At 46.6% G+C, this 23253-nt stretch overlaps 1 protein-coding gene across 3 annotated transcripts; it reads left to right on the forward strand.

Annotated features, from left to right (window-relative positions):
- The first annotated feature begins 929 nt into the window (after nucleotides 1-929).
- On the forward strand, nucleotides 930-21472 carry LOC110510207 (rho GTPase-activating protein 24). Of its 3 annotated transcripts, none has more exons than XM_036968213.1 (8): nucleotides 930-1182; nucleotides 7552-7668; nucleotides 14548-14755; nucleotides 14965-15097; nucleotides 15290-15363; nucleotides 18485-18606; nucleotides 19082-20162; nucleotides 20769-21472. In XM_036968213.1, the coding sequence occupies exons 1-8, from the start codon at nucleotides 1131-1133 to the stop codon at nucleotides 20989-20991; spliced, it is 2010 nt and encodes a 669-aa protein (XP_036824108.1). In that variant the 5' UTR covers nucleotides 930-1130; the 3' UTR covers nucleotides 20992-21472. The 3 variants fall into 3 exon arrangements, with proteins under 3 accessions (XP_036824108.1, XP_036824109.1, XP_021447264.2); XM_036968214.1 differs by having other exon boundaries at nucleotides 14968-15097; XM_021591589.2 differs by lacking the exons at nucleotides 930-1182; nucleotides 7552-7668 and adding an exon at nucleotides 12357-13654.
- The last annotated feature ends 1781 nt before the right edge of the window (nucleotides 21473-23253 follow it).

Genomic DNA, 23253 nt, shown 5'->3' on the forward strand with positions numbered 1-23253 from the left:
AACGTAAACACGAAACAGGTGTAACTAATAAGACAAAACCACCAGAAAAGGGAAAAGGGATCGGTGGCAGCTAGTAGACCGGTGACGACGACCGCCGAGCACCGCCCGAACAGGAAGAGGAGCCACCTTCGGTAGGAGTCGTGACAATATCTCAGTCATCTGTATATAAACTGTAATATTGGGATGCAAACTCAATGTTTAATACATTTCAACTCTATATCTGACATGGTAAAGGTATCTTCTTTTTTTAAAGCCCATAACCATGTGTGTGATGTTTGTTTAGGACTACCCAGAAACACTCTCTGTGACCCTGATTTGGCCCATGCAGTAGAAGTTTCAGGCACGTCTACTGCAATTTTACACATTTGCTCTAGGGCAGAGAGAAAATGTGGCAATTTTATAACAAATTTCATGCAATTCTACAAATTTTGCCATGGAGCAGAGATAAACAAATTCTACCCATTTTGCCATGACTTATGCCATGTTAATGACATCTGAGTGAGAGTGCATAACAGAGGCCCCCTGGAGCTCAGGGCCCCTGGGCACGTGCCCTGTGTGCCTTGTTAGTGTTCAGCAATGATTACTACAAGTTTAGATAGCTGGCTAGTGGCTGGACTAACTTACCAATCTAAAAATTGGTAGCTGACATGGCTAATTAAGTGACTATCAGTGACTGACATAACAAGAGAAGAACTGCTGATGCACAACCACATTTCGAAATTGCACCTTGCGTATTCTGGGGGGGGGGGCCCTAAGTGACCGCTTATGTCGCTTATGCCTGGAACCGGCCCTGCAGTGCTTAAAGGATGGGGCTGTTTGGTTAATCGATGAGGTGGATGAGGAGGGACACAGAAGGAAAGCGGTAGAAAGAGACCGTCAGACAGAGAGAGAGAGAGGGAGGGGGAGAGAGAGAGAGAGGGGGGGGGAGAGTGAGAAAGAGAAAGAGAAAGAGGTATGTGCGGGGATCCAGGCCATGGCAGTACTAGGGAGCCTTCCCTGATGGATGTTGGGTCGGTAGGGAGTGCTGTCAGTGTGTGTTACATGCAAAATCAATTGGATTATTACATGTGCTTAGAGGACTGGGTTATTGGCTAGGATAGGTGATTACTAGAGCTGGACAGACCTTCAGTATGGGACTCACCTGCTTCAAGTCTTGGAAGTACGACAGTGCCGCTCAGAAAGGTGAGTGAGGTGTCAACCCTCGCCTCACATACTCATCCTGTCAGACGACTCATCATCATGAGACAGATCTGGTTCACTTTAACCTGGCTTGGACGGCTCTACTATGTGACTGTTTCCTCATATTCAGCAGAAAGTAAGCATGCTTCCCTGTGACCATGGTGAAAAAGCCAAATGTAGGGTTACTCTCCAACCATTTGAAATCCATCAGTGTACCATTCATATAGCTGTTTCCATTCTGTGCATCAATGAAGCTAAACTCAAGGCAAACATGTAAGTGATGAAGAATCTTTCACCTACTGCTTCTACTTGTTGAAAATGAAATGCTTGCACTGATGTCCTTAGTGTGGCCAAATCATCAAAGTTCTGTTCATGTGTATGACAGATGTTTCAGCGTGTACAGGCCGTGCTTAAACAGTTCTAATTTGACTATATCCCTACGGTAAGAGGAGGGCAACACAGAGGGGGTTAATTAAATCCCAGTCGGAGTCTTGATGTACCGAGCCCTATCTCACACTCACAGGCAGATAACATGGGGGTCCCGGGGGAACCAGAGAGTGATATAGTGATGTAGTGTCTTGCAGCCCTTGAGTGACATCAGTGCATGTTCATTGGGGTTCAGCGGGGAGAGGGGAAGGAGGGGAAGGAAGGGCAGGAGGCAATGAGAGAAAGACATCGAAGCTGTATTAACCAGACCACTGATTTACAGCAGCAACAGATAGGGGAGAGGGAGGAAGGGGAGAGTGGTGGTACTCAAAATAATGAGCTGAGAGTGGGTAGGGGATGACGAGATGAGACACAGAGAATGAGATAGACAGTCGTCTGACAAAGGACTAGAGGATTCAGCATCATTCTAGAGGAATGTGGAGCAACCAGGCTGCAGCAGAGTTACTCAACTACAATCTGGTGGCAAAGGTCCTGAGGGATATTGTCGTATATCGGCATTATAAAAAAAACTACAATTCGCACCCCATGCAACCCTAAGATGTTCAAACTGTTCACACCCCTCTTGTTGGAGAAGAGAAAGATTTGTAGTTTTAAACCTAATTTCCTGCAATTCTACACATTTTGCCATGTCTTATATGTGTTCATATGATACCTGAGTGAATCAACAAAATCAATTGGGGCCCCTTGGGGTTCGAGGACCCTTTTTTTGGGCACGTAATCTCACCATGATAACTACAGTATTTAGATAGACAGGTAAGTTAGGCTAACTAGCTATCTGACCTGGGCTAGTAGTAGATCAACTGGACATTTCTGGTTATAAATAGCTCTATAAGGTCACTCATTGAATGACATAGCAAAGGGAAAACTGCTATTTTTGGGGGGAAAATGAACCTTGTGCATTCTACTATTACAACTCTCAACAGAAGTAAGTTGAAAACCTGACTGAGTTCCTCAATTATTAGTTATTTTTTTAAAGTCGAGACCCATGGTCTGTATTAACTCTGGGTCCGGATCCGGACTGTGGTCAGTCAGTTGAGTATGGCTGGGCTAGAGAGTAACTTTTGTTAGAAAAGGCTTGTTCTTGCCCATACTGTGTTGTATTACAATAAATAGTATTGGAATAATATCACTGAAGTTTCCTGAATAGATTTAAATGATTTTGTGCCTGATAGAGATCACATACTGTGCACCCAGATCACATGTAGATCTGCTCAGATCTGTTTTCACAGAGTAGGCTGAGGAATGCATTTACATCATTTAGCAGACACTCTTATCCAGCGCAATTAGATTAAGTGCCTTGCTCAAGATGACATCGACAGATTTTTCACCTAGTCGGCTCAGGGATTCAAACCAACAACCCTTCGGTTACTGGCCCAAGGTCTCTTGACCGCTAGGCTACCTGTAGCACAGTCAGAGTTACTACCTTCCTTGTAGTCAGAGTTACACAGCCCCACAGTGCCTGCCTGGGCCCTTACAGTAGAACTGTAGGTATTGATAAGATCCTTAGATGGGCTTATTTTACATCGCTGGCCTTGTGAAGAATGTCATGGTTCCTACTGACATCAGAGGGCGGCAGAGACCGCCCTAGAGACTTTTATTGTACTCAGGTGTGTCTTATTATTTCCTGATTGTTTCCACTTTAAGAGAGGTGTGTTTTCTGTTTCACTTTGTTAGTTCTTGATTTCAGTTTCCTGTGTGTTTCCCCCGTGTGAGTTTTGAGTGCTAGTGTTTGTTGTTTTTGGTTTTAAGTATTCTGTATCGTTAACGTTCTCAATTATTCAGTGAAGTATTTACATTTTTCCCAAGTCGCTGATTCCTGGTCTGATTCATTCTCTGCCACATCACAGCAAGAACTAACCTCCAATATGGACCCAGCAGAAATCACCCAGATCCCTCCTCAGCTCGCTCCTAATTCTAGAGGGGGGGTACTGTCATGATTCCTCCTGGCAGTAGAGACCGCCCTAGAGACTTTTATTGTACTCAGGTGTCTTATTATTTCATTATTGTTTCCCCTTTAAGAGAGGTGTGTTTTCTGTTTCCCTTTGTTAGTTTTTTATTTCAGTTTCCTGTGTGTTTACCCCGTGTGGGTTTCAAGTGCAAGTGTTTGTGGTTTAAAGTTTTCTGTATTGTTACGTTCTCAATTATTCAGTAAAGTATTTACGTTTTTCCCAAGTAGCTGATTCCTGGTCTGATTCATTCTCAGTAGTGCATGAGCGGGTTCAATGAGCGGGTTCAATGAGCGGGTTCAATGAGCGGGTTCAATGAGCAGGTTCAAATATACCACGTCTAAAAAAGAAAAGTGGCTTCCCTGAAATGAATCAGCAAACTCTTTTCCAGAAAGAATGTGAGCAGAATTGAGAGCACAGTTTAATTGTTTCCAGAACCCCATAACATGATTAATATCTCTGGAGAAAAATGCATTTAAAAAAGGCAGCAAGCATATTAATTAAATTGTGAAAATCATTGAGCTCTTCTTCCCTTGTTGACTCCGAGAAGTGCTGAAAGATAAAGAATAGCCATCTGATTCTGCCAGGCCATTGTCCACCTGAAAGGACACAGTGACCGTGAGGAGCCAGAATCACATGTCCTGCACCATTATAGAAAAATTGCCCCTTTAATTGACTGGAATAAATCCCAACAGCTCACAGTCGGCAAGCATAAATCACACGTGGTACCTGAAAAACATTCTTCTGTGGCTGGCAGATAAAGATCATTAAACATTACTACAACACCCCCACTTGCTATTTCCAAGAAAGCCCGTTTCCTTTGTGTACATAGGGATCCTACACAGCTTTTCCCAGCACCTACACTCTTCAAAGATGAACAAAAAGATTTCAGAAAGAGGCGGAGAGAGGTGGAGACGTGTGAGATTGTGAAACGCATGGAATGTAAAACAGTGTTATCTGTATTGGCCTTTGGGGATTAGTCATGTTTGACTGGTGCTGTGGTATGACTATATGAGAGGATGTCAGTCTCTGGGCCTGTGGAGACGGGCAGAGGACAGACACTGACACTGCGTATACCACTTTATGCACACACAGTCTGTCCCTCTCTCTGTATGAGTGAAGGAGAGATGAAATGCCCCTGATCTGCACTATCAGCAGTCAATTCATTAGCACAAGCGTTAATGTGATGTAGCTTAAGATTTTATTGTCTGCATGTATTCATTGACCTCTACATCTATGTACAGTGTGTAAAAGTAGCCTCGTTACACTACTTGTCCTATCTCGTATTCACAGTGTAAAGGGGCCAATCGGTGTCAGTGTTGATTACTAGAGAAAATACACTGATCAAACTGGTCAGGTAGTTTTGATGACTTAGTTTACTTCAGGGGTTTCTAATCCAGAGTCCTGCAGTACATGGAGATGGGATTGGTTGGGGCATATCTAAACCATTCTTAAAATACATGGCAATCAGAGAAGACTAAACGTCCAATCAATCCCAGTCAGAAAAGAGTGGACATCATTTTTACTGTACCCAATTCCCTATATAGTGCACTACTGTTGACCAGAGCCCTGTATAGTGCACTATGGTTGACCAGAGCCCTAAATAGTGCACTACAGTTGACCAGAGCCCTATATAGTGCACTACAGTTGACCAGAGCCCTATATAGTGCACTACAGTTGACCAGAGCCCTTTATAGTGCACTACAGTTGACCAGAGCCCAAAATAGTGCACTATGGTTGACCAGAGCCCTATATAGTGCACTATGGTTGACCAGAGCCCTATATAGTGCACTATGGTTGACCAGAGCCCTTTATAGTGCACTACAGTTGACCAGAGCCCTATATAGTGCACTACAGTTGACCAGAGCCCTTTATAGTGCACTACAGTTGACCAGAGCCCTTTATAGTGCACTACAGTTGACCAGAGCCCTGTATAGTGCACTAGTTGACCAGAGCCCTTTATAGTGCACTATGGTTGACCAGAGCCCTAAATAGTGCACTACAGTTGACCAGAGCCCTATATAGTGCACTACTGTTGACCAGAGCCCTATATAGTGCACTACAGTTGACCAGAGCCCTTTATAGTGCACTACAGTTTACCAGAGCCCTATATAGTGCACTACAGTTGACCAGAGCCCTATATAGTGCACTACAGTTGACCAGAGCCCTATATAGTGCACTACAGTTGACCAGAGCCCTATATAGTGCACTACAGTTGACCAGAGCCCTTTATAGTGCACTATGGTTGACCAGAGCCCTTTATAGTGCACTACAGTTTACCAGAGCCCTTTATAGTGCACTACAGTTGACCAGAGCCCTTTATAGTGCACTATGGTTGACCAGAGCCCTTTATAGTGCACTATGGTTGACCAGAGCCCTTTATAGTGCACTATGGTTGACCAGAGCCCTTTATAGTGCACTACAGTTTACCAGAGCCCTATATAGTGCACTATGGTTGACCAGAGCCCTTTATAGTGCACTATGGTTGACCAGAGCCCTAAATAGTGCACTATGGTTGACCAGAGCCCTTTATAGTGCACTATGGTTGACCAGAGCCCTATATAGTGCACTATGGTTGACCAGAGCCCTTTATAGTGCACTATGGTTGACCAGAGCCCTTTATAGTGCACTACAGTTTACCAGAGCCCTATATAGTGCACTATGGTTGACCAGAGCCCTTTATAGTGCACTACAGTTGACCAGAGCCCTATATAGTGCACTATGGTTGACCAGAGCCCTTTATAGTGCACTATGGTTGACCAGAGCCCTTTATAGTGCACTACAGTTGACCAGAGCCCTATATAGTGCACTACAGTTGACCAGAGCCCTATATAGTGCACTATGGTTGACCAGAGCCCTTTATAGTGCACTACAGTTTACCAGAGCCCTTTATAGTGCACTATGGTTGACCAGAGCCCTATATAGTGCACTACAGTTGACCAGAGCCCTTTATAGTGCACTATGGTTGACCAGAGCCCTTTATAGTGCACTACAGTTTACCAGAGCCCTTTATAGTGCATTATGGTTGACCAGAGCCCTAAATAGTGCACTATGGTTGACCAGAGCCCTATATAGTGCACTATGGTTGACCAGAGCCCTTTATAGTGCACTATGGTTGACCAGAGCCCTATATAGTGCACTATGGTTGACCAGAGCCCTTTATAGTGCACTATGGTTGACCAGAGCCCTATATAGTGCACTATGGTTGACCAGAGCCCTTTATAGTGCACTATGGTTGACCAGAGCCCTATATAGTGCACTACAGTTGACCAGAGCCCTATATAGTGCACTATGGTTGACCAGAGCCCTATATAGTGCACTATGGTTGACCAGAGCCCTATATAGTGCACTACAGTTGACCAGAGCCCTTTATAGTGCACTACAGTTGACCAGAGCCCTATATCCCTGGTCAAAAGTAGTGCACTACAGAGCCCTATATCCCTGGTCAAAAGTAGTGCACTACAGAGCCCTATATCCCTGGTCAAAAGTAGTGCACTAGATATGGAATAGGGTACCATTTGGGAGGCGACCCAACACGTAATCTGTAATGACAGGCATATTGATCTATCTGTAGGGTAATTGTGGCCCTGGACTGTAACAATAAATGCAACTTGTCTGCTGTTCCTCGTCTCAGAGAAATATGAAGTATTATCTCTACACCTGCAATAGCATCTGCTAAATATGTGTATGTGACCAATAACATTTGATTTGAAGTAGAGGTCATCAGTGGCCTGCAGTCACAGTCTACTCAAACTAAACACACTCATAACCCTGGTGCGTCACGTCTTTGCTATCTGTCTGTCTGTGACTCTCTCCCTCCTTCCATCCATCCCTCGCTCCCTCCATCCCTCGCTCCCTCGCTCCCTCCATCCCTCGCTCCCTCCATCCCTCGCTCCCTCCATCCCTCGCTCCATCCCTCCCTCCATCCCTCGCTCCATCCCTCCCTCCATCCCTCGCTCCCTCCCTCCCTCCACCACAGGTGGGAACAGAGATGTACTGGTCAGCCCTGGTTCATACTTCTTCCTCTCCAACAGCTGTGGTCAGGGAGAGGAGTGGCTCAAGACCCTCAACAAGGGTGTCTGGATACCCTTTACAGGTAACTTCACTATAGCACTACTGCTACACTGTTACACACTCATCAGCCTACATCACTCAAATTCAGACACTCTCACTGTCTCTCACTGGAAACGGTCGACCAAGGCGACTGTTTACAAATCCAGCTGGATTTGAAAACTCAGGTTTGGTTTGCCAGAAATACAACACGTGCTCTCCAGCAAGATTCAAACAATCAATTCACTCTCTACCGTATAATTTGATCACGTTACATTGTTTAATGCATTTGAGTTCAACAGACTTCCTGAACTGACCAGTGTCTGACTTTTCCAGTCAGCCCTGTGTGTGTGTGCGCATTTGTCAGCCTTAGCTCCTCTTCCCCCTTGGTGGGCACAGCTGTGTGTCTGCCTTAGCTGGGTGCCTGCCTGGGCTTCACACCATAGTTACCCAGAGATGGGCCAGCTCCCCTTCAAGCTCCATCAGTCTCAAGGCCCAGGGACAAAACATAGGGGGCTCCACCTAGAGGTCTGCAAATAGAGCACAGGAGTACACGCACGCACGCACACACACACACACACACACTTCACAGGTTAAGGTGAACTAGCCCATGTGACTTGCAGGCCTAGTGCTGAATTTCCTTGCGTGTTGAAATATTGATTGTTATCCAGACCTGAGGAATAATGACATAGTAATCCTGTAATATTTGAGCATCAGGCCACCATGGAGGGAATTCACTGGGTCAAAATACACTTTACTGCCTGTAAAGACCTTAAGCTCTTAAATGTCCTTTAAGGATACTTGCGTTGTGTGCCTACCATATAAATCTGACCCCTGAGCCTGCAACAAATTTCACAAGAGAGATGAACATTCACAATGAATTCCTCGCACCGCCCAGGAGCAGTTAGTCGCTCCATGTCTGAGCCTACTGCCTCTCTCTGACACACACGTCGTCCAGGAAGTCATCCAGGAGACGTCGTTCAGGAGAGAGATCTTCAGAGATTAGAGGCTCACTGAGGCCACACAACCACCCAATTAACTTATTTCTAATGTCCAACAAGAGAGCAAAGAGCCAGACTCAGCTGGGGCTGCATGAGGCTCATCAGGGGCCAGTGTCGCCCGACAGAGGCTTGGACTGCAAGGGGAGAGGGGCAGTTGATAAGGGGATCAGTGGAAAGTTATTTTGAGAGGGCTGGCAGCCTGCAGGCAAAGTGGTATGCTACAACAGAAGGGAGTGGGAGGACAGAGGAGAGTGGGGGGACAGAGGAGACTGGGGGGGACAGAGGAGAGTGGGGGGGACAGAGGAGACTGGGGGGGACAGAGGAGAGTGGGGGGGACAGAGGGGAGTGGGAAGACAGAGGAGAGTGGGGGGACAGAGGGGAGTGGGAGGACAGAGGGGAGTGGGAGGACAGAGGGGAGTGGGGGGACAGAGGGGAGTGGGAGGACAGAGGGGAGTGGGAGGACAGAGGAGAGTGGGGGGACAGAGGGGAGTGGGGGGGGCAGATGGGAGTGGGGGGACAGAGGAGAGTGGGGGGACAGAGGAGAGTGGGAGGACAGAGGGGAGTGGGGGGACAGAGGGGAGTGGGAGGACAGAGGGGAGTGGGAGGACAGAGGGGAGTGGGGGGACAGAGGGGAGTGGGGGGACAGAGGGGAGTGGGGGGACAGAGGGGAGTGGGAGGACAGAGGGGAGTGGGAGGACAGAGGGGAGTGGAGGACAGAGGAGAGTGGGGGGACAGAGGGGAGTGGGGGGACAGAGGGGAGTGGGGGGACAGAGGGGAGTGGGGGGACAGAGGGGAGTGGGGGGACCGAGGGGAGTGGGGGGACAGAGGGGAGTGGGGGGACAGAGGGGAGTGGGAGGACAGAGGAGAGTGGGGGGACAGAGGGGAGTGGGGGGACCGAGGGGAGTGGGGGGACCGAGGGAGTGGGGGGACAGAGGAGAGTGGGGGGACAGAGGGGAGTGGGAGGACAGAGGGGAGTGGGGGGACAGAGGGGAGTGGGAGGACAGAGGAGAGTGGGGGGACAGTGGGAGTGGGCTGGGGAGTGGGCTGAGGAGGGGGCTAGAGAGGGGGCTGAGGAGGGGGCTAGAGTGGGGGCTGAGGAGTGGGCTAAGGAGTGGGCTGAGGAGTGGACTGGGGAGGGGGCTGAGGAGGGGGCTAGAGAGGGGGCTGAGGAGAGGGCAAGGGAGGGGGCTGGGGAGTGGGCTGGGGAGTGGGCTGAGGAGGGAGCTAGAGAGGGGGCTGAGGAGGGGGCTAGAGTGGGGGCTGAGGAGTGGGCTAAGGAGGGGGCTGAGGAGGGGGCTGTCCTGCTATATAAAGAGAAAGGGTCAAATCAAATCAAAGTTTATTTGTCACATACACATGGTTAGCAGATGTTAATGCGAGTGTAGTGAAATGCTTGTGCTTCTAGTTCCGACAATGCAGTAATAACCAACGAGTAATCTAACCTAACAATTTCACAACAACTACCTTACTACCACACAAGTGTAAAGGGATGAAGAATATGTACATAAAGATATATGAATGAGTGATGGTACAGAATGGCATAGGCAAGATGCAGTAGATGGTATTGAGTACAGTATATACATATGAGATGAGTAATGTAGGTTTTTTTTTCCAATATTAAAGTTTTTGGCGTTGAGTCAGTATGTTGGCAGCAGCCACTCAATGTTAGTGGTGGCTGTTTAACAGTCTGATGGCCTTGAGATAGAAGCTGTTTTTCAGTCTCTCGGTCCCTGCTTTGATGCACCTGTACTGACATCGCCTTCTGGATGATTGCGGGGTGAACAGGCAGTGGCTCGGGTGGTTGTTGTCCTTGATGATCTTTATGGCCTTCCAGTAACATCAGGTGGTGTAGGTGTCCTGGAGGGCAGGTAGTTTGCCCCCGGTGATGCGTTGTGCAGATCTCACTACCCTCTGGAGAGCCTTACGGTTGTGGGCGGAGCAGTTGCCATGCCATGCGGTGATACAGCCCGACAGGATGCTTTCGATTGTGCATCTGTAAAAGTTTGTGAGTGCTTTAGGTGATAAGCCAAATTTCTTCACCACGCTGTCTGTGTGGGTGAACCAATTCAGTTTGTCCGTGATGTGTATGCCAAGGAACTTAAAACTTGCTACCCTCTCCACTACGTGCATGGCCATGCAGTCGTGTTTGAACAGGGAGTAGAGAGGGCTCAGAACGCACCCTTGTGGGGCCCCAGTGTTGAGGATCAGCGGGGCGGAGATGTTGTTACCTACCCTCACCACCTGGGGGCGGCCCGTCAGGAACTCCAGTGCCCAATTGCACAGGGCGGGGTCGAGACCCATGGTCTCGAGCTTGATGACGAGTTTGGAGGGTACTATGGTGTTCAATGCTGAGCTGTAGTCGATGAACAGCATTCTCACATAGGTATTCCTCTTGTCCAGATGGGTTAGGGCAGTGTGCAGTGTGGTTGCGATTGCGTCATCTGTGGACCTATTGGGGCGGTAAGCAAATTGGAGTGGGTCTATGGTGTCAGGTAGGGTAGAGGTGATATGGTCCTTGACTAGTCTCTCAAAGCACTTCATGATGACGGAAGTGAGTGCTACGGGGTGGTAGTCGTTTAGCTCAGTTACTTTAGCTTTCTTGGGAACATGAACAATGGTGGCCCTCTTGAAGCATGTGGGAACAGCAGACGTGGATAAAGATTGATTGAATATGTCCGTAAACACACCAGCCAGCTGGTCTGCGCATGCTCTGAGGACGCGGCTGGGGATGCATCTGGGCCTGCAGCCTTGCGAGGGTTAACATGTTTAAATGTTTTACTCACGTCGGCTGCAGTGAAGGAGAGTCCACAGGTTTTGGTAGCGAACCGTGTCAGTGGCATTGTATTGTCCTCAAAGCGGGCAAAGAAGTTGTTTAGTCTGTCTGGGAGCAAGACATCCTGGTCCGTGACGGGGCTGGTTTTCTTTTTGTAGTCCGTGATTGACTGTAGACCCTGCCACATACTGTAACGGTTCTCTAGTGGTGAAGGAGAGGCGGACCAAAATGCAGCGTGGTTTCTTTGATTCATGTTTAATAACAAAAGATAAACACGAACACTACAAAACAATAACCGTGGAAAACCAAAAACAACCCTATCTGGTGCAAAACACAGAGACAGGAACAATCACCCACAAACACACAGTGAAACCCAGGCTACCTAAATATGGTTCCCAATCAGAGACAATGACTAACACCTGCCTCTGATTGAGAACCATATCAGGCCAGACATAGAAATAGACAAACAAGACATCCAACATAGAATGCCCACTCAGATCACACCCTGACCAACCAAAACATAGAAACATACAAAGCAAACTATGGTCAGGGTGTGACACATACCTCTTGTGTCTGTTTGAATTGCGACTCTACTTTGTCTCTATACTGACGCTTAGCTTGTTTGATTACCTTGCGGAGGGAATAGCTACACTGTTGGTATTCGGTCATGTTTCCGGTCACCTTGCCCTGGTTAAAAGCAGGGGTTCGAAAGCACGAGCGAATGGGAAAGCCAAAACACTGTGAATGTTGCACTTGGTGGGACAGTGGGGGTCATTGAAGGAACACTGAAGAGTACGACCTGAGGGAACCAACATAATATAATTGGTAAAAAAGAGAGTGGCTCAAGGGGAGACTGGGAGTGTATTGGAAAGGGAGGGAGGTATGGCACTGGCTGAGTGAAAACACATTCCTGAAGCATGTGGAGGAATGGATAGGACAAGGAGGGAGAGGCACGTGCAGCAAGGCCACAGCTTACTCCTCTGGACAAACTAAATAGTGCTAAACACCATTACTGCTGGATAACGCAGGAACCCTGACTTCCTTCTCCTCTGAGAGGGAATGAGGGAATAATACACTACTATAAGAACACCTTCTAGGAGAGATGGCAGCTAAGTGGATTCTTTTGTCAACACAATCCAGCCTGAAAGTGGTTCCTCTGGATTTTTCAATGCTAACCAGATTGAGTTAAGTTTAGCAGCCTAAAAAAGGACTTGAGCCCTGGGAACCAAGGCTGAGGTGAGCATGAGAGGAGCCGAGCCACAAGTGCACTCTTTATCTGGATTCAGCAACAACGTGCGGAGGAACTTTTCTGACATTCCAATGTTCAGTGGTGAAAGAAGGGACCTGTGTTATCAGTAGAACACGTAGTATTACTGGACTCTCAAATCTCCTGTCAAATCATTTTACTTAACACTCTGATGAGGAGACATTAACCACCAAAAATGAAGAGGAGATTTTACTTTCCAAAGTTCAACATTCCATATTACTTTTTGACATTGCTCATATTCCTGTGGCTGTTCAATTGATTGGGATGTTTGCTTCATTCTATGCCTCAGTGATTGTGAGTTTTTGATGTGTCCGGCACTTTACAATGCCTCTTCTTGTAGAATGAAATTCTTTCCTTTGGAATGCTCATTTATCTGATTAGGTCACATAGTTGAGCTCAGGGACCACTGTTGAGCATTGACAAGGAAAGTCTGCCCCCTCATTTCTTGAGTCATCCGATCAAGGAGCCTTATCTGTTTACCTTAAGAGAGGGAGAGGAGGAGGAGGGAGGTAGAAAATAGACATAACACGGAGTACCAGCCAGGAGAGAGTTTACAAAACAAAAAGAGGTAGATAAAAGTGGGCAAGGACACGCACTGGTCTCCACAGCGCCGAGCTGTCACAAGCCATCTGGGTCCTCTCATAATCCCCCATCAAACAGCCCGACTGGCCAGAAAGAAAAGAGTGGAGGAAAAGAGGGGAAAAGGAGGGAGAGATCTGGACGGTGCGAGAGACGGAGATCTGGAAAGAGAGAGAGATTTGGATGGTGAGAGAGAGAAAAATATCTGGGTGGGGGGAAAGAGAGAGAGAGATCTGGACAGAGAGAGAGAGATCTGGACGGTGAGAGAGAGAGAGAGATCTGGACGGAGAAAGAACAAATGTGAAGAGAAAAGCGAAGATGCCGGAGAACAAGGCGACAGTGTACAGGACCAGCAGCTACCTGTCCCACTCTGCCTACAGGAAGATCAAGCGGGTTCTGAGCTTCAGGAGGCGTGAGTTTCTCAGACCACACAGAGACCCACACAGAGACCCACACACAGGCACCAACACACAGACCCACACAGAGACCCACACAGAGCTGCAGTGTGAGGCAGGCTGTGTAGATAGGTGGTTTCAGGGTATAGAGGGTTTGAGTTCTCTTGTCTGAGGAAAGGAAAGAAAATCCCTGAACCATCAAATTCGTACTCTATAATCATCTGTTTATTAAATTAGCATGGGGGATCTTAAATCCTCTCTCTCTCTCTCCTCTCTGTCTGTCTCTCTCTCCTCTCTGTCTCTCTCCTCTCTGTCTGTCTCTCTCTCCTCTCTGTCTCTCTCCTCTCTGTCTGTCTCTCTCTCCTCTCTGTCTCTCTCCTCTCTGTCTGTCTCTCTCTCCTCTCTGTCTGTCTCTCTCTCCTCTCTGTCTCTCTCCTCTCTGTCTGTCTCTCTCTCCTCTCTGTCTCTCTCCTCTCTGTCTGTCTCTCTCTCCTCTCTGTCTCTCTCCTCTCTGTCTGTCTCTCTCTCCTCTCTGTCTCTCTCTCTCTCCTCTCTGTCTGTCTCTCTCTCCTCTCTGTCTGTCTCTCTCTCCTCTCTGTCTCTGTCTCTCTCCTCTCTGTCTGTCTCTCTCTCATCTCTGTCTCTCTCCTCTCTGTCTCTCTCTCTCTCCTCTCTGTCTCTCTCCTCTCTGTCTCTCTCTCTCTCCTCTCTGTCTCTCTCTCTCTCCTCTCTGTCTGTCTCTCTCTCCTCTCTGTCTCTCTCTCTCTCCTCTCTGTCTCTCTCTCTCTCCTCTCTGTCTCTCTCTCCTCTCTGTCTGTCTCTCTCTCCTCTCTGTCTGTCTCTCTCTCCTCTCTGTCTGTCTCTCTCTCCTCTCTGTCTCTCCTCTCTCTCTCCTCTCTGTCTCTCTCAGGCGTGTTTGGCCAGCGGCTGGAGGAGACGGTTCTGTATGAGCGGCGTTACGGGGTACACATGGCACCTCTGGTGGTGGAACAGTGTGTGGACTTCATCCGGGAGCGGGGTCTTCTGGAGGTAGGATTGTTCCGCCAGCCAGGCCAGGCCACGCTGGTTAAAGAGTTACAGGATGCCTTCGACGCTGGGGAGAAGCCCTCCTTTGACAGGTTAGAGCTCTCCAGTCAACACAAACAGGTTCTATTTGATTGCAAACACTGCAGTTCCCAAGCAAACAGATCAAGTTCATGAAGTTATACCTATGCACCAGGTATGTCTGGATGTCTCACTATATGTAGTTGCTCACCCACATACACTGGTAGTGATGTGCTGTATTTTAAGTGTGTGTGTGTATGTGCGTGTGTGTTTGTCATCCTAGCAGTACAGACGTGCACACCGTGGCGTCGCTCCTGAAGCTGTATCTGCGGGAGCTGCCAGAGCCACTGGTGCCCTTCTCCAGATACCAGGACTTCCTGGTGTGTGGCAAGAAGATCTCCTCTGAGAGGAAGCAGGTAAGTGTCCATCCAGCCGCATCATGCAGGCCATGCTGAGATGCATCGGATAAACAGATGAAGACAGAACACAACCGCTGATCTAAAAGTCCAAGGGAGATATCTAATTGATAAACTCCACCAATGGTTAATATTGTGATAGGAGCAGCGTAGCGCACTACCTACAACAATATCTTTGCCTGTATCTCCAAGAGTTTGACAGAACTACGGCATCTTCTTCATCAACTTCCAGTGGCTAACTTCAACCTGCTCAACTACATCTGCCAGTAAGTCTACCGTTTACCTGTAATTTACAACAATTATCACAAATCAAGATAACGTCAAATCTGCATACAACATACCTCACGATCAACGCATTTCCAAAGCAATGAATAGAAATTGATTGAGTCACTACAGCAGGGTTCCCCAACTGGCGGGCCGCGGGGGATTTTATTTGGCACCTCAACTTTTCTGAGCAATATAAAAAAATATTGTACTGTATTTATTTTTATTTGTTTGTTTATTGTTGGACATCCAAGTGATTTTAATGTTGGGAATCTGTTCCAAAGTATTCCCATTTCCAAAGTATAATAGAGATATACAGAGCCTTCACAAAGTATTCAGACCTCTTTGATTTTCCCACATTTTATTACGTTACAGCCTTATTCTAAAATGTATTAAACAAATGCACACAATACCCCACAATGACAAAGCGAAAACAGTATTTTTTTTGTGCAAATTTATGAAAAATAAAAACGCATACCTTATCTATATAAGTATTCAGACCCTTTCCTATGACACTTGAAGTTGAGCTCAGGTACATCCTGTTTCCATTGATCACCCTTGAGATGTTTCTACAACTTGATTGGAGTCCACCTGTAGAAAATTCAATTGATTGGACATGATTTGAAAAGTCCTGTCTATGTAAGGTCCCACAGTTGAGATTGGATGTCATTGCAAAAACCAAGCCGTGAGGTTCAAGGAATTGTCCGTAGAGCTCCGAGACAGGATTGTGTCGAGGCACAGATCTGGGGAAGGGTACCAAAATATTTATGCAGCATTGAAGGTCCCAAGAACACAGTGGCCTCCATCCTTCTTAAATGGATGAAGTTTGAAACCACCAAGACTCTTCCGAGAGCTGGCTGCCTGGCCAAACTGAGCAATCGGGGGAGAAGGGTCTTGGTCAGGGAGTTGACCAAGAACCCAATGGTCACTCTGACAGAGCTCCAGAGTTCCTCTGTGGCGATGGGAGAACCTTCCAAAAGGACAACCATCTCTGCAGCACTCTACCAATTAGGCCTTTATGATAGAGTGGCCAGACGGAAGCCACTCCTCAGTAAAAGGTACATGATAGCCTGCTTGGAGTTTGCCAAAAGGCACCTTAAGGACTCTCAGACCATGAGAAACAAGATTCTCTGGTCTGATGAAACCAAGATTCAACTCTTTGGCCTGATTACCAAGTGACACGTCTGGAGAAAACCTAGCACCATACCTACGGTGAAGCGTGGTGTGGGTTTTCAGCGGCAGGGACTGGGAGACTAGTCAGGAATGAGGCAAAGATGAACGGAGCCAAGTACAGAGAGATCCTTGATGAAAACCTGCTCCAGAGATCTCAGGACCTCAAACTGGGGCGAAAGTTCACCTTTCAACAAGACAACGACCCTAAGCACAAAGCCAAGACAACGCAGGAGTGGCTTCAGGACAAGTCTCTGAATGTCCTTGAGAGGCCCAGCCAGAGCACGGACTTGAATCCGATTGAACATCTTTGGAGAGACCTGAAAATAGCTGTGCAGCAACACTTTTATTTTTAATAAATTAGAAAACATTTTTAAAAACAACAACAGTTTTTGCTTAATCATTATGGGGTCTTGTGTGTAGATTGATGAGAAACAAACACAATTTAATAAATTATAAAATAAGGCTGTAATGCAAAAAAATGTGTAAAAGGTCAAGGAGTCTGAATACTTTCCGAAGGCACTGTATGTGATCGTATACAAACATAAGCAAGGTTTGAAATTATTCTATTTGAGTCAAATATTATAACTGTTTTTGTTTCTCGCGGTCAATTCTACAAATTATTTTTAATTATGTTCCGTCCCCCTGGCCATCTAGCTCAAGAAGAATCGGCCTGCAGTTGAATCTAGTTGATGATTCCTGCACTATAGGTTCATTTTATGTCATTTCAACAAGCCATGACCACCACCATCTCAGATGGTTCTGAAATCATTTCTGTAGTTAGAAACAGATTAGATTAGAATTCCTGCAACATAATTTTGATGAAATATAATTATCTGAGAAATTAAGCTAATTGATTGCATTTTAAGTGATAGAAGTCATATAATGTTCAATAAATATAGTACCCAACATCCGATTGGGACCAAACTTTTTTTCTAACGAGTAAGACGTGGAATCCAAATAGATTGTCAAAAGCCACCCAGAATCCTATCCACCCAGAATCCTATCCGTACATAATGTATACGGTATCAGTTCTCTATGTCTGGCTAGTAGTATGGATCTGCGGCTTGGAGTTTCTTCATCCTAAGTAACAAATTCTCAGTGAATTTAGTGATGTTTTCCCCCCCTGTTCAGAGTTATTGAAGTTGTTAGGTTTATGTCCCATCCTACATCCCAATATTACCAGGTTATGTCCACTAGATGGTGCTGTTGCTGCTATTATTATTATTATTATTATGATTTTTTTTTTAAAGAATTCCCCCTCTCAATGCTAAAGGGATAAATAGTTCACCCATATTGCCAAATGGTTTCCTTACCCTGTAAGCAGTTTATGGACCAGGTACAACAGCAATCTATGCTTTGGTTTTAATTACCTGGCCACTGTTTCAAATTTGTGGCAGAAATCCAATGCAAGTCAATGGTACCTATACTAGCATTTTCACGTTTAATATCCAAGTAACATTGAGTTACACAATCAATTTTTAGCTATTTCAGGATGATTTGCACATGAAGCATGGCTTTTGACCATCCTCATGTCTAACTGATTGTTAAAAAAAATAAGGTTGATCTAAATCAGATGTCAGTTACTATATTCTTTTAATATTATATGAATCCTATAAATTAAAATGACAAATTTGGGTGAAATCAATTAGCTTAATTTCTCAGAGATCAAATGATTTGTATCCCAGAAAAATAATGGTGCAAAAATGCTAATCATATATTTTTCTAACAACAGAAACAATTTCAGAACAATTTGAGATAGTGGATGTCAAAATCCTCTTTCTTGGACTTTTTGAGGTGGAACGACCCAATAGAATTGGCCTGTGGCCCAGTCACAACATACGCCATACAGCCTCATCTGTTCAACCATGACACATTTCTGTATGTTATGTAGCAGAGGTGACAAAATCGACTCTGCCCAAGTCTCATACAGATAAATCACTGCCAATACAGGTTTTTGAATGAAGTCCAGTCCTATTCTAGCAGCAACAAGATGAGCACCCAGAACCTGGCTACTGTTTTTGGCCCAAACATCCTACGACCCAAAGCTGAAGATCCAGAGAGTATCATTGGAGGTGTGTGAGAGTCAGTGGAGTCTGGTGGGAGGAGCTATAGGAGGACGGGCTCATTGTAATGGCTGGAATTGAAATTAAGGAATGGAGTCAAATGTGATTTCCATATATTTGATAGCATTCCATCTATTCCATTCCAGCTAGTACAATGAGCCCGTCCTCCTGTAGCTCCTCACACCAGCCTCCACTGGTGAGAGTGTTATTCAGAGAAAGAGACATGGATCAGAGCTAGACAGAACTAGCCAACAGATACAGAGCCAGTGAAGACAGACTGAAACAGATATAGGCAGATAAAGATAGTGTCTGTCTGTCTGCCCATGTGTCCTTGTGACAGTGTTTATATCAACACATTGTTGTGTAACATGCTATGTGCCATGTGATGCTGTTTGTACTGTATGTGTCCAGCTGTTACTCAGTGTGTGTGTGTGTGTGTGTGTCTGTGTGTCTGTCTGTCTGTTCCACCTCCCCCCCTCCCCAGGGGCAGCCGTGGTGCAGCAGCTTATGTCCGAGCTGATCAGGGAGCACCTGTGCCTTTTCTCCAGGGAGGGGGGAGACATAGAGGCCCCTGGCTCTTCACGCCCTGACTCTTACCCATGTCAGAGATGGAAAGGAGACCCATTCGAGGGGGCACACATCCAGCCAACTGCCCAGACCCAGTCACATGATTACAGTCTGGGCATAACAGCCGAGCACCTCCCCCAACAACAGCTAGCTCACCATCCTTCACCTTGCTGCCGCCAGCTCTCTCTGCCTCTGATCCATAAGAGGAGAGGGTCGGCCCAAAACCCAGATGAAACCAGCTTAGCCACACGGCTGTCCATCACAGACCACCACCAGCAGCCAGCTGAGGTGTTCTCTCCAGTAAGTCTTGCTTCTGGGCCTCTGTACCACAGACACACTCTATCCCAGTCAGAGTCCCAGCCCACTGAGACCGCAGACAGCCCCCACCCTGCCTCCCAACTCACAGAATCTGCCTCCACAGTGACGCTACAAGCTGCCCCAGAACCCAGCAGCATACTGCCCATTGGCTGGAGGGGCCCAGAGGATCCCAGTTGGGCTGCAGAACAGGGGACTACTGGCACCAGTGGTAGCAGTGAGGCTCAGGACAGTAATCTGTCTGTCTATGACAACCTGGACACACTAGAACGCATGGAGGAGGTGGCTGCAGATGGTGGTGGGGGCCGCCCTGCTGGCCCAGTGGAGGTGGAGGTGGGCACGGCCAGCATGGTAGACACCAGAAGCTCCTGGTCTTCCTGTGAGATTCTGTCCCTGGAAGACAATGGGTGTGGTGGGGTCAGAACCAGCCCAGGACGGGGGTCCACTAGGTTCCCCTCCTTCAGGACTGACCCAGGAGACGAGGACCTTCCTCCTAACTCCCCAGCCTCCTCCTCTGCCCTCACTGATGCCCCCCTGAGCACGGGCAGCTCGGAGGTCTTCCTGCCCTCTGCTCCTCCGGACCTCCGCGTCCCCCCGGCCTCCCAGGCCATGCACTGGCTCTTGACTGGCCTCAGACAACAGATGGCCAGGCAGAGGGCTGAGTTCGAGGCCAAGATCCAGAGGTAATAGAACTGTGAATAAACCATGCCAATGCAACAGCAGTCCTTGTCAACAGTCTATATACATGCTACACGGAGTGTACAAAACATTATGGATAAAGATAAAAGAGGAGGGAGGGAGAGGAGGAGAGGGTGAATGGGCAAGATAAAAGATTAAGATGCCTTTGAACAGGGTATGGTAGTATGTGCCCCGATTTGTGTGTGTCAAGAGCGGCAACGCTGCTGGGTTTTCAAGCAACAGTTTCCTGTGTATATCAAGAACGGTCCATCCCCATCCAAAAGACATCCAGCCAACTTGACACAACTGTGGGAAGCATTGGAGTCACCATGGGCCAGCATCCCTGTGAAAAGCTTTTGACACCTTATAGAGTCCATGCTCTGATGAATTGAGGCTGTTCTGATGGTAAAAGGTGGTGCAACTCAAGAATAGGAAGGTGATCCTAATGTTTAGTACACTCAGTGTACAGTCTATATAGAATCTTCAACATGTGCCAGGTTCCAATAACATATTAGTCCTGCATGTTACATGTTACACCACAGTCCTGTAGTACCAGCAGAGTGAAACCTCTGTGTGTGACTCCTTGTCCTTCTCTGTCCTGTCTCTCCCAGGTTGGAGATGCGTAACGAGGCCCTCCAGGGGGAGGTGGTGGGACTGCGGAGCAGCCTGGAGCAGCAGCGCCGCTGGTACAGTGTGGCCGAGATCAAGATCCGCAACGTGGAGCGTGCCAGGGCCGATGCCGACCGCCGCAACACCACTCTGCAGAAGGAGATGGAGCAGTTCTTTGATACCTTCGGAGAGCTGAGCGCTGAGGCCCGGAAGAGCGAAGGTTAGGGTTAGCACCCCTGGAGAGCTGAGCGCTGAGGCCCGGAAGAGCGAAGGTTAGGGTTAGCACCCCTGGAGAGCTGAGCGCTGAGGCCAGGAAGAGCAAGCATATCTTACAGAGCTAGTCAGATTAGAGAAAGATGCCATTATCAGAGCACTACAAGAGCAGTATCAGGAGAAAACACCATCCATCTGAATAGAATATAGAGAGAACTGTCTGTTGCCATGATTAATCCATATTGGATTTGTCTCATAATGAGTTGTACATGTTTGAGGATGGTTTTGAGATGGAACCTGCTGAGATGGGCAGCTCTGCTCCGATGCCTTGGACATTGTTCAACCAGACATATTGACCACCAGACCAGACCAGACCAGAATGAGGTGGACTGGAGACGATGGAGACAGACAAGAAACATAAGCTACTGAGCTCACTAAATGTGTCTATGATTGAAATGAGAACTATAATATACAGAATCAAAACTTGGAGACTTAATGGGGCGGCAGGGTAGCCTAGTGGTTAGAGCGTTGGACTAGTAACCGGAAGGTTGTGAGTTCAAACCCCCGAGCTGACAAGGTACAAATCTGTCGTTCTGCCCCTGAACAGGCAGTTAACCCACTGTTCCCAGGCCGTCATTGAAAATAAGAATTTGTTCTTAACTGACTTGCCTGGTTAAATAAAGGTAAAATAAAAAAAAATAAAAAAAATGGATGGCTGACAGCTGGCCTGGCCGTTGATATAATAGACAGGCCTAGATCCAGCCAGTCTGTCCTGAGCCACACAGGAAAAGTTTTGAAAGAGATCTGGAAAGTTTCATAACAGTCTCATAGAATCTGACCCTACGAGATCCGGAGTACTGCTGGTTTTCAGTTCTACCCAATAATTCATTACACCCACCTGGTGCCCCAGGTCTAAATATGTCCCTGCATAGAAGGGAAGAATGGGGGGGGGGGCATTATAACTGGCTTCAATGTTCAGATTTGAATGTGAGGCCCAAACAAGGTGTTGAAACGCAGAGAATATGTACTATTCCCAGTCTCTGACAAGATCCCACAGCCATTTAGACATGGTGTGAAAGCTGATCTTAAATAGGATTTGATTTAGTGCTTCCAAGTATTGAGGTCATGTTCTGAGTTTGTCTATGAGGGTGTCTAAGAACAGACTCATATTACAGATGCAGGTATTTCACACTGCTATAAATATGAAGGATTATAATTTGGGACCCATCTGAACACTATTCCACTTTGTTGTGACAGGGCAGGGTGAGTCACAGCTTTTAACAGTACACCACCTGAAAATACTCTGTAGCTTTTCCACGAAACCAATACGTATAGTGCAATATTAACGTCCTGAATAATAAAACATACTTTTACTAAATCATTTTGCAGAGGAACGTGCGCACACACACACACACACACACTGATACACGCATGCAAGCACGCAAACACACACACTTGTATGACATAAAATAACCAAAGACTTAAGCAATAGATCCTGTCTAGAGCAATAACATTTTATTGAGCAGAATTAATTTTTGTCCTCCTTTGATGTCAAGTGATAATCATCTCTTGAGTTTTTGCATATTTTTCAGACAGGACGAATATAATGGAACATATTAAAGGTGCAACACAGGATTTCTATTTGCATTGTAATTTCAGAAAAAAATTCCATAATATATCCGGTACTAATAGTGGAATGATGGTGTTTCACCGTATTAATGACCCGCCAGTGTTGTGATTGGCTGTGATGTTCACCTATTGATTTCTCCTGCCGGTGCAGCATCTGTTTTCAAACTGGGAAAGCTATTCTGACTTTGTAGCTATGTTATCTAGTGGAAATCGCTCTGTCATTTTCTGGTTGCTAAAATTCTACACAGTTTGCTCAATTTCAGTTTATGTGAGAAAACAAGCACTGCATAGTGTAGGGAATCAATGTACCATCTTAATTGCTGTGAAATATCTTTTCAATAACAAACAATATCATTTTTTTACAGCTGTTTGAAACTGGTGGACCAAAACAAAAGCTACTTTTGGTTTTGGTCCACCAGCATCAAACAGCGGTTTTGGTCACTATTCAGTGATTGTTTTTTTCACATAAACTGAAATTGAGCGAACCGTGTAGAATTTTCTAAACCAAGAAATTGGTGATTTCCACTAGATATCCCAGCCACAAAGTCAGAACAGCTTTCCTAGTTTGACCACAGATGCTGCTGTGGCAGAAAAGGACAGGCGAATACACCAGCCAATCACAACACTGGCGGTTCAGTAATATTG

The sequence above is a fragment of the Oncorhynchus mykiss genome, chromosome Y (genome assembly GCF_013265735.2).
Source record: "Oncorhynchus mykiss isolate Arlee chromosome Y, USDA_OmykA_1.1, whole genome shotgun sequence".
Classification (NCBI taxonomy): Eukaryota; Metazoa; Chordata; class Actinopteri; order Salmoniformes; family Salmonidae; genus Oncorhynchus; species Oncorhynchus mykiss.

Excerpts from the sequence above, each read along its gene's own strand:
- LOC110510207 (XM_036968213.1), top strand. The coding sequence starts at position 1,131 with ATGGGACTCACCTGCTTCAAGTCTTGGAAGTACGACAGTGCCGCTCAG. Across the intron at positions 15,098-15,289 it reads TCTCCTCTGAGAGGAAGCAG|AGTTTGACAGAACTACGGCA; the intron begins GTAAGTGTCCAT and ends TGTATCTCCAAG. Across the intron at positions 18,607-19,081 it reads TCCAGAGAGTATCATTGGAG|GGGCAGCCGTGGTGCAGCAG; the intron begins GTGTGTGAGAGT and ends CCCCCTCCCCAG.